Source organism: Hippoglossus stenolepis, chromosome 8, assembly GCF_022539355.2.
Source record: "Hippoglossus stenolepis isolate QCI-W04-F060 chromosome 8, HSTE1.2, whole genome shotgun sequence".
In the NCBI taxonomy this organism is placed as follows: Eukaryota; Metazoa; Chordata; class Actinopteri; order Pleuronectiformes; family Pleuronectidae; genus Hippoglossus; species Hippoglossus stenolepis.
Window position 1 is genome coordinate 639,126 of NC_061490.1, and position 17,117 is coordinate 656,242.

At 40.6% G+C, this 17,117-nt stretch overlaps 1 protein-coding gene across 4 annotated transcripts in view; it reads right to left on the reverse strand.

Moving 5' to 3' along the window:
• The window catches only part of cep192 (centrosomal protein 192), a 45,704-nt gene extending 29,021 nt beyond the window's left edge, over nt 1-16,683 (reverse strand). For 2 of the 4 annotated variants that reach the window (XM_035163517.2, XM_035163518.2), the window contains exons 1-19: nt 16,490-16,671; nt 14,371-14,612; nt 14,016-14,123; nt 12,825-12,979; nt 12,136-12,197; nt 9,186-9,321; nt 8,909-9,024; nt 7,640-7,792; nt 7,300-7,450; nt 6,956-7,173; nt 6,407-6,529; nt 4,266-4,421; nt 3,735-4,020; nt 2,279-2,428; nt 2,106-2,170; nt 1,077-1,295; nt 792-924; nt 590-672; nt 139-414 (exon numbers count right to left, since the gene is read on the reverse strand). In XM_035163517.2, the coding sequence (XP_035019408.2) occupies nt 139-414; nt 590-672; nt 792-924; nt 1,077-1,295; nt 2,106-2,170; nt 2,279-2,428; nt 3,735-4,020; nt 4,266-4,421; nt 6,407-6,529; nt 6,956-7,173; nt 7,300-7,450; nt 7,640-7,792; nt 8,909-9,024; nt 9,186-9,321; nt 12,136-12,197; nt 12,825-12,979; nt 14,016-14,123; nt 14,371-14,540 (2,760 nt within the window). In that variant the 5' untranslated portion in view covers nt 14,541-14,612; nt 16,490-16,671. Of the gene's footprint in view, nt 1-138; nt 415-589; nt 673-791; nt 925-1,076; nt 1,296-2,105; nt 2,171-2,278; nt 2,429-3,734; nt 4,021-4,265; nt 4,422-6,406; nt 6,530-6,955; nt 7,174-7,299; nt 7,451-7,639; nt 7,793-8,908; nt 9,025-9,185; nt 9,322-12,135; nt 12,198-12,824; nt 12,980-14,015; nt 14,124-14,370; nt 14,613-16,489 lie in introns of all 4 variants that reach the window. The other 2 variants (XM_035163515.2, XM_035163516.2) reach the window with 2 other exon arrangements.
• Between the last annotated feature and the right edge of the window lie 434 nt (nt 16,684-17,117).

Sequence of the window (17,117 nt, forward strand, 5' to 3'; positions counted from 1 at the left end):
TAAGTGTTTATGTCATAACACCAGAAAGGACTGAGAACACTTTTGCTGTGCATGGAAATGAGCAACATATACACACTAACAAATGTTATTTCAAAAATATGTATAATGATAAAAAAATATATATATCCAAAGCTTTACATTTTCAGCTGAGTGTGGATCCTCTGTGCTGTTAACAGGTACTGCAGCCATGGGTTGATTCCTTGTCTTACTCTTCTTGGAGAGCGCCATGATCATGGCAGCCAGCTGTGATGGGTCAGTGCTGATGGATGCATCTGCAATGGCTGAAGCAATGGTGCTGATACTCAGCATCAAGTGACTGCTGTTGTTGTCCAGGGTGGCACATGTTTGACTACCCAAGCTTGACTCTGGAGAGGCCTCACTGTGGTCAGGTAATGCAGCACTAACAGAATGGTCCTAAAGAGGTGAAATGATCTCATGTCAGAATGCAGGGTTTCCACTACATTCATTTTGCAGCAGTGGCCTGCCGCTACAAAAGTAGCCCTGTACTTTTTCACTATGTTAGTGTAACCCTAGAGAAATATTTAAATATAAAATATATGTAATAAAAATATCAATAACATACTCATACCTCCTGTTCACTGGATTCTGGATCAATATCACCTTTTGGTGACATCCTTTCACCTGGAGCCTCAAGAGTTTTCTCTAGGTCCTCTGCATGTAAAATTTAAAAAAGCACAGTGTGTCATTTTAAATTAAACAGAAATACAACACTAGGTACTGTTGTATGAACCTTAAATAATCATTCAGCCACAGCAACACTGTGGACACACCTGGGTTGAGTGTTTTGTCTGCTTCACTGAGCTCCATGGTGTCAATGTGAGGCGATGTTACGACTCTGTGGGGGTTAATGAGGGGAAATGGTTCCCTCTTCTCTGGAGAGGTAATAATGTAGCCAAAGGATGGCTAGAGAACAGAAAACAAACTTTTAATGCACTTTACAATGTTGATGCAAACCTCAACTATAGATTTATGTTTGAATAACTTAAATTATTAGCCAAGGAAGTAAAATTTTATTTTCAATTTCAATAAGCAGTTTAAGCAAGCAGATCACTTACCCGTTTAACTCCATCCACATCACTCATGCTGCCCAAACAGCCCAAGGCTTCAGAGCGTTGTCCAAAAAACTCTCCTAAAGAGAGTCGCAGGTAGCTCTGGTCTCCCTGCTTATATTCAGAAGTGACCTGGGAAGCCCTCATCAGGCTGTTGCTGGGGACCTTCCACAATGAGTCACTCTGAAAGGTGTTGTTGCTGTTGACCAGTTCAATCTTCTCTTCCTATTTGAAGAACATTAACAAACCAAATCTGTGCTTCACATTTAATGCAAGTCAAGAGTTGTAGAAGTTTGGTAGTGAGAAACCTTACAATTTGACAAACAAACTACAATAAATGATTTCTCATCCATTCATTCATTTATGTTTAATTGAATAATAAATAAAATTTGTTCAAATAGATTTTCCATAGTGAGAACAGTAGAACTGCTCTTTATAAAAACCTGCTGAATTCCTATTTATGTTCATGGATAAATAGGGCATCGCTTCCTCTGCAACAATATAGTTAAAACACTGTTTCGTCATAAACACTTCTCTCCTGTCTGCAGGAGTGTGTGAGTGTGTGTGTCTGCACGTTTCTGTCGCTCCTGACATATTTATTTAGTTATAAATCTATGGTGTCAGATCATGAATCCGGATTGTTCATGTCACGTCTCGTGTTATGTATAGCAAGTAAGCTTCATGCGCACAAAATGTTGGACGTTTTTGTCAATGTGTTTAAATGCATGTCTCATTAAATCTAGAGCAAATCAAACAAACACAATGTAAACTTCAAGCCCTGTATGTGTCCTAACTTCTGATTAGTCTAGATGTTTATTGTTGAAGTGTAAAATGAGCACAGATCAGCGGTGGAGTGAGGAGGGAGGACATGCGGCAGGGTAATACGCCATGGTACAAGGTACCCGGGGTGCCATGACAAAATGAGGGTAGTGGAAACCCAACGGAGTGAATGAGCAAGATTAAGTCGGTTAGAGGTTATTAATGTTGGTTTCAATACATTTTCGGTCAATTGCCCAGCCCTATGTGTATGTTTACCTGAATGAACTGGTGCTCTTTTTCAAACGCCTCTTGATCTTTAGCTAACTTTTCCAAAGCACTACCTGTAAAGGAGGAAAAAAGGGGCCAGAACACACAATTCACACATCTTGCACAAAACAAAAAACTACAGTAAACAATCCTCTTGTATTATAGTAGTGCTGTTAACTTACTGGGATCAACAAAGTCCTCAGTATGAAACTGGCCAGCATTCTCTGAGGTCTTCCCATCAACCTCTTTCTCAAAGGAGGAGTAATAAGCCAGGTCTGTCACCCACTGCCCTTCTTCATTCTGGTACACAACATTATGAGTGGTGCTGGCACCTAAAGACACAAACAATGTTGTTAATGATACACTGTGCATCAATAAGCTTGCTAAGCTTTCCATAGGCATTAGCTGAACAGCTATCTACTAATTAAAGTCCAGCTTCTAATTTATTATATACATTTCTGAGTTAATTGATTAACAAGTTGTGAATCGCAGTGCACGTTTCACAACCACTGCCCTCCACTTCAAGACAAATGCATACATGATTTTAGAGGGTCATTATCACATGAAACTTCCTGCAGTAATATACTGTATATAATCATATCTATGTTTTGCACGTCATTCATTTTATGCATTACATTTAAATGTTTTGTTTACTCTGAAGTTTAGTTATTCGATTCTGCTTTGTGTGAAAAAGAGTGAAAGTTCATTCTTAGATTTCCAATTCCTATGTCTCCTTTACAATATTGTATAATTTTTTTTATAATTCGGTAGGCAAACTCATAATATACAATAATTAAGATCAGTGTATATGATGGCATAATGGCACTAGAATGTACTAGAAGCAACAAATTTGGAACTTTACAACCCAATGTTCTCTGAAAGGGAATCTCCCCTATAACTATAACTTTTTCCCCACTAGCTAGCAACTCCATATCCTTGTGGAAAGGCCTAGCTTTGAGTAACTAGTATTAACTAAATGGCTTTAGTTAGTAGTTCAGACATGTCCTACAGAGGATCTCCAGGGAAATGGGTCCAAACTTTCACCGCAGTTTGCCTTTTCACAAATGCACAACACAGGGTTCTCTGCTTAGACGTGTTCACAACAGCAAAAAATCCTCCACAGGATCCAGGGGAGGAGTGGTGCAGCAGGCAGAGGCAGGATGTAATGTATTAATTCTGATGCAGAGATCACGTGATTTTGTTTACAGCACATCGACTCCGTCGTCGGCTCTTAACACAAACTCTCTTGACATCTTTGTTTATCTTCAACATCCGTGACAATGCTTTTTAACCTGGATATATTTGTTTCCTTTAGATTTTTTTTCATTTTTGCGTGTCTCACATGTGAGAAGCATCATCAACCCCCCCCCCACTCGCTCACAGTGATAGCGGGGATCTCCTGCTGTGTTCTCACATCGACTTCGGCAGACTTCTTGTAGATTTTATACTAGGGGGTCAGGCGGTGAAAGTCCACAAAAAGTCTGGAGCCTCTCACTCTGACATTTGCTTCCACACATACACCTCCTCCAGAGAAGCTGCGGTGGATCTCTGGAGTTCAGTGCATGTCTGAAAGCAGCTTAAGTAAATTGTAAGTAAACAGCTTCTGATCTGAACATCGAAAAGAAAAAGACAGCCTGCCTTGTTGAAACTCCAGCTCCAGGTTGTCTGGACAGTGGTTCCACTCGTCTGAATCTTCTTGTTCCTGGTGGAAGCTCTGGGAGAAATACTTGGGTTCCAGGGAGGTGGAGAGAGGATTTGTGTCATCGTCACTGGTACCACCTGATGCCTCTGCAGTAGTAACATCCCCACAGGGCCCTCCCCTCAATCCTAAGGAGGGTCTGGCACCATCAGGTTCATCTACTCCACTGTGATCATAATCATCGTTGTCGTCCCCATCCTTGTCACCAAATTCTGGGAGTAATACCTGAAAGAAGGTGGACAAGAAAAAAGGAAGAGCTGAATAACCATTATACATTGTGCCAATACCCTTGTCTTACTTCTCAAATTCATTTTGAAATGTGTTAGATGTATGTTCAACTAATTCAGCAAGGACTTCAGAGTGGAAATAGAAAGCAAATCTTTAGCAAACTGTAGATATGTGTAACAGATATTTGCATTAGATCTTTGCAAATCACTTATTTTCACCTGGTCCTGTATGTAATGTAGTACCTGGGAGAGGTGGAAACTCCCCTGGGTGCCTTGAAGATGGGAGACAGTCATGTTTGCGACATCTTGGGGTCTTCGGAGTCCAGCTCTAGTTCTCAGGTAGACTGAATCCAACAGTCGGTCAACAGTGGGCCCAGTTTCCGTGCTTTCCATTGCATCCTGCGATCCCGTTAGAACCACAATGATGTCCACATCAGTCACAATAATATCAATGGAATACATTTTTAACTGACACTCCATCCCAATTAAGGTTGCAAAGGGGCGGAAAATTTCCGGAAACTGTCCGGAAACTTTCCATGGGAAGTTAAGCTCGGGAATTTTGGAAATTTTGACACTTTTTTTGCTAAAGTTAGCCTATAACAGGGAACTTAAATGTAGTTGAAAACAAGACTAGGCAAGCCTAGCTCAACTGGACCCTGGATGCAGCTAGTTGGGAACATTGTCTGCCAGAAACGTAAACCTATGACTTTCTGTTGTTTTTGAACGTCTTTGTCATTACCTAGCATATTGATTACTTGTTACACTGAAGCCATGTTCATTTTAATACCAAGTTTATTTATATACAGTAGGCTAACTTTTTACAGCAGTGAGAGTAGGATGTATGTATGTCCACACAAAGGTACACCATCACCTCGATTACTCGCGGCTGTTGGGGTCCATCAAAAAAGCGCGAGTTGGGCTACTTATCAAAAATAAAAGTAATTACCGCAAATTAAAGGCTGAGCAATAAAAACATCATTCAAAACTCTATTTTAAAGATGTATGGAATGCAGCACACGCTGTGTTTCTTTGAAAAGGATGTAGCTAGCTATTGTAAACCAAATTGACAGAATTAATGGATTGTTTTATTTTTCTCTCAACCCGACATGATCAAATGCGTCAAATGAAAGTCCGAAGTCCTCTTGTCCGAGAAAGCAGGCTGTATCCATTATCGATTGACAACGCAGACAGGTGACTGTATTTATAGTCCACAGGAACAAAATTGTCTTGCTGGCAAGTGGCTAACGTTAGCAATTCTAGATCTTGCAGCATGATCTTGGTTAAAACAACCAAGATCATGGTTGATCATGGTCGATGACGTCATCAGCATCGCTTTCTCCTCCGCTGAGCCACAAGAGACATTTAACACCTGTGAACTACTTCCCATTAACTGACGTTTATGTGTAAAACTACTTCCCCTTTGCACTTTACATCCATTTCCTCTAAAGTAAAAATATATTCAGAAACCACCAATACTCATCTCCAACATACTGTCACATAGAGGAAACTGCTGAGGTCAGATTTTCATATTTAAGTCCATCGTTCCTGCAGGTTTTGATAAGTTTTCACTGACCGGGTTCTATCCTGAGATCCACATAGAGACGGTAGAGTTCTACTCACAAATGGATTAAGTCAAAAATGTCATTTTTAAAATTTGTATTAGAAATGTTTGCATGCATGTCTGCTTATGACAAAACAAAATGTTTATATTTATGTCTGTATATGACAAGGTAAATACAGTTAGTATAAATTACCCCAAAGTTTCCAGTTTATTCCCATTAATTCCCGTATATTCCCATGGAAAGTTTCCAACTTTGAATATTGCCGGAATTTTGCAACCCCAATTCTAACCTCTGAATAACAACCACAATTAATGGTTAATTGATTGGTTAGTTTTGCTACATTCTCTCCAATAAAAATAAAAGCCAAGTACAAAAATGTTTAGAGCTACTGAGGATTTCATACTAAACAGTTTAAATTGAAATATGCTACTAGAATGTAAAATAACTTCGTGATAAAAGAGAAAGCAATATCAAATCAATATAAAAGAAAATATGTAAATTATCTGTATTTGTATAACGCTTTTGTAGTCTTAGTGACCACCTAAAGCACATTACGGGGTTTTTTTTGACATTCACACACATTCGTACAGCGCATCCATGTGCAGCACATTCTCGATCATACAGAACTCACACACTTTTGCCACAGCTGTCAGGGGCAATTTGGCTTTCAGTATTTTGCCAAAGTTCACTTTGGCATGCGCAATCGGGGGAGACTGAGATCAAACAGCCCGAGACACAGCTGCCCCTACACTGCATAAGGTTATTAAAATGGCCACCAGTTGACCAGCTGTAGTTGAATTACAGTCATGCATCTGTACTGACCAGTGCCTCCTGTCGATCCAGCACCATGCTCCAGTTCACAGGAGAGAGCCTTTGAGTTCCCAGTGACATTCCCAGAGAGGAGCTGGCCTCCCCTATTCCTACAGGACCCACCCGGTGACCAATCTGTACAAGGACAAAAAAACTCTGCAGGTCTCAAAGTGAAAAACTATAGTATATGAGAAAGTGCTATTAAAATCCCAATAATTAGATTAGCATTTGAAGCTTTTTTTCAGTGCACATGTATATATGTGTAAAACGTTATGTGTACACCAAGTAGTTATGTGTTACCAAGAAATGGATTAGCAATTTATACTATAAAGTGAACTAAAGGGTGGATAACCAACCTCGCTGCGGGTTGCATTGTTACTTGTTGAATGTAATGTAATGTTTTGCTCCACGAAATTAATGTGGAAATCAGTGCTGATATCCAGCCTTAGACACTTTTATTTTGGGTGGTCTACTGAGCCACCTTGCTGTTACATGGAATAAAACCATTGTTGATACTATCCATTGAACCAATTAGGTGCCCACAGTGTGACTCGTTCTCACCTCAGTATGTCTGGAAAGACTGTTCCTTCCATGTCCAACTAGATTATTGAGATCCTTGTCTTCATCTTCACCAACAGCACTGCTGCCCACAATCCCTAGCCCACGCAGGGCATCATAGGTGGTCTGAACATTAGTTGTTGGAGGAGGGATGGTTGACACACCCCCATAATTTCCACTTTCCTCACTCCCACTGCTCCCATCCCCACCTCCTCCATCCCCTATAGTTACACAAGGACACAAAACAAACAGGAGATCTTTTGAAGGTCTGGCATATGAACTGTGGCAGAAAAACAAGGCAGAGAGCCAAAAAAGAAATAGATGAGGAAGCAAAGTTCATACCACACCTGTAACAGGAGGGTTGATGACCTGTCCCTCAGCAGATCGTCTGTGTTCGATCCCTGACACAGATGGACCACTACGGCCACTTAAATACTCATCATCAGAACTGCCTCCCTCTAAACCCGGCCTGAAACTGGGACGATTACTCTCTCCAACCTGTTCCAAAAAGTTGATTTACACAAACGTAAAAGCATAAATTGAATGAAGCAAAAGTTGTTCTACAGTACATTTTAGTAAGAAAGATGAAGATACTGGACAGTGCATTTTTAAGGCCAATATTGCTCATTATATTTTGTTACTAATACAAACTATTACAGTTTGAGATTTTTTTTTTCTATTTCTGACCAGTTGTCTGGAGGTGCTTGACATCAGCCGTGTTCTGGATGCATCATTGTTCCTTCTGGCAGATTCCAGCTCATCCTCAGTGTCCTCATCACTGGCAGGACAGGAGTCCATACCTGTAGCAGCCAGACGCACGTCAGGCATCATGAAGTCCTCCTGAAATAAAAGTGCAGAAGATATAGTAAAACATTACAAAAAATCTCTACAAGGAGAAAGAAGCTAAATTTGATGGAAAAAGAAGAAAGGCTTAGGATATTGTAATAATGAGTTACGACTGAATTTTAAATGTTGGAACTAAACTATATTTTCAAGCAGCTGTTCTCCATAAACGCAGCACTTGGCACAAAGGGAGTGAGTGGGCTCACCTGATCATTGTTATCAAAGAATTGGTGCGTATACTGTACTGACTCTACAGAAGGTATGTTTAATAGGTCATCAGTAACACCAGACTATGAATGAGACATTAAGTGAATGAGAGCTGATTGAAAAGTTACGTTAAATTAAAATGCTCTCTCACAACTTTCTAAAGATGGTTAAGCCAGTTTCTTCTTGTTCTTAGGTGATAGCGGACAGCAGATGCAACCTCCTGACAGCAGGTAGTGCTCTTATGTGGAAATAAACTGTACAGTCTACGAAACAAGAGAACAGTCTAATCCCATTTCATCCCTTCTCCCCACACCTTAGCCCTTCCCCTCCCTTTTGCGCGTTCGCGTGTAGGGGTAGGCTGTCCAAATACCTGTTGGGATGAAGAGGGAGGGCCAAGTGTAAGGGCTGTACAGAGATTTTTCAGACCCACACTTTAAACTGACTGCTATGAGAATTTCCCAGAATGCCTTGTGAATCACCGGCAAGATGGGAGAGAGACCCACAAATTTATTATTTTCTCCATTAATAAGGATTTACAAATTATGATAATAATTGTAATATCTTAGTTTAATATCGTTTGAATGTATTATGGTCATTGTTTTCACAATAACCCTAAACCTTCTGACATAACGTCATGTTGCATGTCCCCTCTTTGAAGATACACGATGCACTTGATTTAACCAGCGTATAGCAGCTATGTTACTAGCAGCCTGAAGCAGTGTGCTTTTGATTCATACGTGAAATAATGCAGCACATCCAAGCTTTTCAATTTCCATTGAATGAATGGCAAAAAAGTGCTGTCCCAATTCGCAGGAGAAAATTTCAACCACTACTCCAAGGGGCAAGATGACCCTAAAAAACAAGGGGTAGGGGTTGGAAAAGGGGTGAAATGAGATTGGGCCTTACTGTTGAGACAAGCTCCTGGCCCTCCACTCTGCCTCTCTGCATGGCAGGAGGAACCAGCTTATTGAAGTACAGCTCCAGTTCGTCATCAGGCAAATTGTTGAAGTCAGTGTCATCATCTGAGAATCAAACACAGAAGATTCGGACTCAAGCTTTGACAACATGTGAACAATTTTACAGTTATTTCTGCAATTAAAATAACAAGGAAGTATAAAGTCTATTAGGTAAAATAAGAAATTGATACTGTGAAAAGATTCTAGCAGATAAAGACAAGTCATACCCGTGATATCACTGTTCATACTGTCCACAGACATGAGCTTCTCGTTTGCCAGGAAGCTTGAATTGCTGCCACTGAAATGGTCACTGTCCACTCCTTCACTCTGCACATTGTCCTCCCCCACTATGGCTGGTGAGGCCTGAGTGTGTGTGGAAAAAAGGAAGGTACTTTATCATGGTTTTTATAAGATAGGAGAGGGTAGGGCTGGGTATTGACACTGATTCGTCAAATTGATAAGATTCCGATTCAAAAGGTCTCGATTTGATTCAAAATCGATTTCCTTTAAGCTGCTTTTGGACATGCACTTAACTCCGCAGATACTCCGTATTTTCTCCGGAGGAGGTGCATGTGTGAACGCAAATGTCAGAGTGAGAGGCTCTGCAGTTTTCTGCAGAATTTCTGTGCTTGTCCTTCTTGTATTAAGTCCATAGAAATTCGGGAGAATTCGATTTGAGAACACAGCAGGGAATCCCCTTGCTGGATTCACAGCGAGGCGAGCTTGTGTGTGTGCGTGTGTGTGCTTGTGTGTGTGTGTGTGTATGTACCAATTTTGCTTGGATATGAAAGTGATTCTCAGAGAACAAAAGCTGTAAACTGTGAAAGGAAACTTCTTACTTGGTGCATTATTCAAAATATTGAAGTTGGCCAGTCACGATAACAAATTTTGTTGGATGATATATTGTCCCAGAAATTATTGCGATAAATTATATAATTGTCATCTTCTTGAGACAATTTAATAACCACCGACATAATGATATTATAGCATAATAATGCAAGTTAACTCTTTCAAAGAGCAATGAACTTTATGAATATTCAATCTTACATTTCAATTAGAATTAAAAACATTCAAATATCCTGAATAAAAACAAACAAAACAATAAATAAAATGGATTGAATAAAATAAAATAAAAATATAATTTGGCACAAGGTATATCTTACCAGCTTGGTAAACTGGTTATAGGATGGTTATGCTTGAGATTAGCTTTTAAGTCTGTATTGTATTAGGTCAGTATTCCAGTATTTCCTCTTAGTGTGTGTTTTGCTCTTCACACTCCTGACACAGGAGATGAGAAGTGACACAACTTGCTAAATGTTGGCGACATTCTCATGTAAGAAAACTCAGAGGCAAAGGCATAAATTAAAAGATAGATCTTGCCATTTTATGAATCCATATCGGATCATTTAAAGGGCCCATATTTTACACCTTTCTGGGATTTAATTTGAGGTATTGGTACCCCTAAGACAGGAGTCGGCAACCCTCGGCTCTGGAGCCGCATGCGGCTCTTCAGCCCCTCTGCAGTGGCTCCCTGTACAGTATTGTGCATGTCGCGCATATTTTTCGCGAACAGTGAACTTAACGAAAACCGTTTTCATATGATGAACGTGAACGTCACGATGAACGTGAGTGAACTTCAAGCGGGCGAGTGTGTGTGTGTGCGCTCCCAGATAGTGCCCCCGCCCCCGCTCACAGAGACACACACAGTGAGAACAGAGCTCGTTCACGTGAAGCAGCCGGTAAGTGACTTACGGCTGCTTCTTTACAGTGGAAACAGGAGTTTCTCTGGTCACAGCTGCTCAGAGATCAGCGCTGCAGCTTCTTGATCAGAGCAGAAGCTGCAGTTGGTTTGTACCAAGCTTCAGTTTCTGTGTTCTCTGTGTTCTCTGTGTGTTCTCTCTCTCTCTCTCTCTCTCTCTCTCTCTCTCTCTCTCTCTCTCTCTCTCTCTCTCTCTCTCTCTCTCTCTCTCTCTCTCTCTCTCTCTCTCTCTCTCTCTCTCTCTCTCTCTCTCTCTCTCTCTCTCTCTCTCTCTCTCTCTCTCTCTCTCTCTCTCTCTCTCTCTCTCTCTCTCTCTCTCTCTAAACATATTTGATATATAAAACTTTATAAGCTGCGTTATCAAATATGTTTGACAGACATATTTTATTTGGGGGAAGAGGGGGCAAAATGGCTCTTTTGATAGTAAAGTTTGCCTACTCCTGCCCTAAGATGATATATCAGTGGTTTAAAGTAAAAAAACTGCTGCAATGTGTATTTCCATGTCCTCTTCTGCCTCTCTCTGGTGCTCTAGACAGAACAGGCTGTTTTCGCCTGCCTCATTAATTATTTATGAGCCCCTCCTCTGATTGGCTGACAGCACTTTGAGTGAGCCTATCACTGGTCTCATTCTGGCGCATTTGCGATCTCTCTGGTAAACACAGCTGAAAGACATGTTGGTGTCTATGGGGCTGACATGCTGGTCAGCCCCATAGACTGTATATATAAGGTCAGCCCGCGATTCTGCTTTCTCTGCTTGTTGTTGTACCCGTTGAATGTCGGGGTTCGGGGGTAAATGATGGTCTTCATAGCCCCCACCCCACCCCTCTTTCTCTCTCTGTCTGTCTGCTTGTGTGCTTGTAGTGGATGGGCAGAGGGGGACATTTAATTATGTGATTGGGAAAATTAAAACTCCAGGACAACAGAAGGGGAATACAAAGTATGGGATGCATATTTGAACGAGACGTTTCAATAACATATTTCTTAGAATGGACTGAGTGAAAAAGTCCGTGGAGTCACTGTTTTCATACTTTGAGGGTCCCTACTGACCCCCTTCAAGTAATTACGGATAGTAAAAGCCCAGAAAATGTATTTTACACAATATGGGCCATTTAAATGAAGATACATTTTAATCAGAGAATTGTTTTTTAAAACCCAGCCCTAGGACAAGGTATGTTTACATTCTGATTAGAGAACGACCGCTCTACATCCTCAGCCACAGCTGCCCAAATAGCCTTTGGAAGATGCAAGATACCAAATACATGGCTGATTGAGTGTATATGACCCCCTTTGATTTTGATGCAGGTTGAGAGAACATCAACAAAAATATGACCTATGAACAGAACTGGTTATACATTATTGCAAATGAGCCATCACATATAATAGGTAATCCTGTATTATAGAGCGACTAAGATGGGTACCTTTGCATCTGTATTGTCTTTATGTCCATACTGGGGAAGGGCCAGAAGCCCTGTTGACAGATCTGTTAAGAGTAAAAAAAAAGATTCCATTAGTATCATTGAAAAATATGTGTTCAATTTATTTATCCCGTCAGGCTCAGGTCGAGTATCCACAGATGCTCAGCTGAGGGTTCACCTGCAGTGCTGAGTTTACAATGATGTGCAGCTCCAGCTCAGATAATTCTGTGCACCTTCCTTTTCCCCCCCGTTTGTCTTCTGTTTTTGACAATATTTATTTTCACTTCAAATCTGAGATCAATAAAAAAAAAATGTACTTCAATTATGCAACTTTATCCCGATACAGCTTTCACCGAACGTGTAAATCCATTCCATTGTGGTATTTTATGTTCACTACTGAAACTACAAAATATAACAACTTTTTTTATGGTTTGAGTCCGGTGCGGCGCTGTCTTTAGATTTTTCTTCAATCATTCCTGGCTTCTTAAAAGATATTCAGTTGTGATTGGATTATTGAATGATGGTGGTTGTGACTGTGGTAAACATAAATAAATTCTCTGATAGGTGGGCGTGATCTAACAATAGTCACTTACTGGTGTAAATCTCAAGTGCTCTAGTTAAGAACGGGCTAACGGAGTCTCATGCTGGGTAGTATGGATAATCTAAAGTTAGAAAGGAGCAGGCGCTTTTACCTGTTCCAAGTTCTGTGGGCCAGCCATGGACTGAACCAATCTGTGTAGGAAGCAGCTGAATAATGGAGCCCTTTTGAGATGCGCTGTCATCTAGATTAATCTTCACCAGCATGTCTGAAAGACGGTGGGCTGCAATGAAGTCATCCGCTTTGTCCCTGTGAAGGTGATGCGTAGCAAATAATTAAGACCACATACAAATGACATATAAAAATATAGCACTGCGGTTGTATGCCTCCACCAACCAGTGCAGTCCATCTACATAATTTTTGTTATATAGATATAAGGTCACCGTGAACTTTACTTTTGAACACTGAAAAGTTTATCTTTTGAGTCCAAGTGACAACTGATCAAATTTTGAGGAAATTCCCTAAAGGCGGTCTTGAGATATCACATTCAAGAGGCCAAAATCATGTTTAGCAAGGCCACCGTGACCTTGCCCTTTGATCATGTGACCATTTCATCAAGTGAACATGTCTGCTAAATTTGCAAGAATTCCCTTGAGGTGTTCCGGAGATCTCACATTCACAGGAGTGTGAGGTCACCATGACTTTGACCTTTGCCCTCCAGACACCAAAAACGAATCAGTTCATCGTGTGTGCTCAATCTAAAGAAATTCTGTCAGGTTAAAATACCAATATGTTATCAGTTTATTATTGAGCTCAAGTGAATGTTTGTATCAAATTCCCTTAGGGTGTTCTGGACATATTGTGTTCAAAAGAATGGAGTATACAGACAACCCGAAAACATAATGGCGCCTGGCTGTCACCTGCGCGGAGGCATTAAAAAGGAATTCCCTCTTACAATATATTACATTATTTATGAATTAAAATGAGGTTGTCAACTACTTTCAGAATGACTGACTTCAATGGAATTCACCTCTGCACTTAACTGTAAAAGTACTCAGTGAAATAATCTAACTACAAGGTTTGATTTAAAAAAAGATAAATAAACACAGTTACATAATTATTACAGTATTGTAAAACAAGCTTTTCCCTTTTGGTGACAAACATCTGCACCAGTTTAAATACAGCAAAAAGAAGTCAATCCAAACCCCAACTAAAGGTCTACAGAAAAATAAGCAATAATAAAACAATTCTAGGAACCTGAAGATGAGATTCAGCTCATACAAGACTTCAGACAACACTGCAAAGGAAAATCTGCTATGTGATCTACAAGCATGTATATACTCACAATTCATCCTTAAAGCTGAGGGCAAACTTGGGCTGTTCTCCAAGTGATGGCTGTGAGCTGGCCTGCTTCAACTCATTGTCATCCAGATATGACTTCCAATGATCTTCTCTGTAAAGCAAAAGCATAGGGCACCGATTTCACAAAACAGATGCTTTTTAACATACTAACAGCTCTACTTTATTTTCAGTGCTCAGACAGCTGAATGCTGACAGTGTGAACACCCTCAGCATTGATGGAACAAAGGCAAAAATCCCCAAACAAAACTGGAATGATTTCAGTATCCACTCTCAAACTGAATGGCCGGTGTGATACAACAAACAAGTCACATCTGTCCAAAGCAGCAGCCAGCTCCCACCTGTTGTCAGAACTGGGTCTGATTTTGGCCACTGTGGAGGCAGCCACTGGCAGTCCCGGGCCTGAGCCCAGTGTCACATTCCCTAGTGTGGCACGGCCACTGGAGCTGTCCATAGACTCACAGAGGAAACTGGGAAGGACTTCATCTTCCAGCTTGTAATAACCTGCCATGGTGTTTGAAATGAGCAGGTGGACAGCCAAGTGTGGCTTGTCTTGAATTCAAGCGAAGCTCATCTGTAATGTCTAGGAAAGATAATTAGACAACAAGGCAGGGTATTGTTAGTTGAAAACAAAAACAAAAACAAAAACATCAAATTATGCTAACGTGGAGAGAACAATCCAAATAGTGTTATTTAGAAATTAACAGTTCTTTGACAACAACGTATAGGTTCAGTGTGTAAGATTTAGGTCAAATGGATCAATTGGCAGAAATTGAATATAAAAGAATTACATTTTCACTAAATTGTACAAATATTTGTTTTCTTAACCCTAGAATGGGCCCTTTATATTTACATCGGGAGCAGGTCCTCTCTACGTAGATCACTATGTTTTTTACAGAAGTCCAAACTGGACAAACTAAACACCTTTTGAGTTTTTATGACAACTGAAGGCTGCCACAGGATCTCTATCATGTTTGGAAGGGGAGGGTGAAGCTGTCATACATTTCTGGGTTTCATTAAAACACCAACATTAGGAAAAGCAAAGAGAACAACTCTAAAGAACATGCTGGACTTGACTTCAAATAAAACTACGTGAAAAAAAAGAACCAAAGAATAGGAAAGAGGTGAGGGTGTGTGTGTTGCTTACAGTCTCAACATCCAGAGTTCAATCTGTATATATACACAAAGTCCGTTTCAGTCTACCACACAAGCCCAACACAGTCCAGTCTAATACAGTTCAAACAACGGAAAACAGATGCAACAAAACCAATCCCTTCTGGGTTTACCTGCGGATCTTCTTAAACCAACAACTCAGGAAAGTAAACAGAAAGAGAAGTGTCCATGTCGCGTCAATAACAGTGTTCCTATATACAATATGTTCAAGGCACTCACGATACTGTTGATGATCAGTCAGGCATACGCCACTTGAAGTGGATCAATAATCTAGACCACATCATCATTAGCATTAAAACCAACAGCGTTATTTGGGAACACTTGCAAAAAATTAAAACTACTGTCCTGCAGCAGCAGTGCATTTACTTCATCAATGATATCCCTGCTGTGGCCACCAAACAATCTGTCTTTTTTTCACCTCCACCTCACTTACTAACACCTTGATGTGGTTGTCAAAAAGTTGTGCATCTTCTTTTCATCGCTTGACGCCACAATTCACGTAGAAACCCATTGGTCAGCAGGATAATATTGAATATTCAATAGCTGCTTTGCATTGACCATTAATGGTTGAATGTGGGTGTGAGGAGGGCAGAATATGAGGCAGAGTCATGTGCAGGTTTCCACTTGGAGAGTGTGATTTATAAAGTTAACAGAGCCTTCAGGTGTGCATGCTCACGGCTTTATAAATCTGAATTATTTTTGCGTACACCATTTTTGGCTTTTGTGCACACGTACACGTACACTCTTAGCATGAATCCTACGCACTCTTTAATAAATGTGGCAGCATGTGGGGTTGGGTAGGGAGAAGTGTTGCGGTTCTGTCTTTGTGTATCATGAACTGTGGACGTCAGGTTTGGTTTGAGAATTCTCACACACACACACACACACACACACACACACACACACACACACACACACACACACACACACACACACACACACACACACACACACACACACACACACACACACACACACACACACACACACACACACACACACACACACACAGCTATGTAAGCTAACTTTTAATGCTAGCTAACCTACTTGCTAAAAACAAATGGGTTTGTCAAACTCGCCAGTACGCTCTACATTTGAGTTGCTCCTCTGTCTTCGTTCAAAAGTTAGACGGACATTGCAAGAAGACAAGTAACCGAGAGCATAGTTATATTAGTTATTTAAATAATCCTGTTTGCTAATATAAACCAATTCTCTCAGAAGTGGTCCATTTCACCTAGACGAAAAAAATCAAAAGATAACGTGAGCGTTAGCTGGACTTCAACTTACATTGAAAACTCCGAGACACCGCTTTTTCCCCTCCAACTCGAAGTCTTTCCTTTATAAACTAGCAGCGAGAGGCTGCAATACGCAGTTAAGTTCCAAAAGTTACTTCCCAAAGTCGTGTGTTAAACAATGAAAGTCTGGTACGTTTGAGAAACACACCGTGCAACAGTTCTCAGGACCAACCAGCGCCCGGAAACCACAGGAAGCCCGCGAGAGCGTAATGTCGAGAGGGGCAAGTCTTAATCCCTATAAACCACTCTTATTGGACAATAGAAACGTGAGGGATGCAATAGTCGACCATGATTCGATTGCGCACACGTCAATCATTTCTGTGGGTTTGTTTGACACACTGACAAACAGCCTAATAATGAATCAGCCTGGTGTCTCTCCTCACAAGAAAAAAGAAAGAAACTGGATGCTTATTTTCAATCGGATAAAGACAGTTTGAATTACTGTAGAAATCAGATGTATCAGTGTAAACAAGTGAATTCGCAGAATAAAATTATATTTCGAAGAGCTCCCACAATAAGCAAAACATTTTGTTTACCACACAGCAAATGAGGCCAGAGATGCTAGAGCAATGATAGTCCCTGGTCCAAGAGGGGATTTTATTGTATCACGTGTTCTGCCA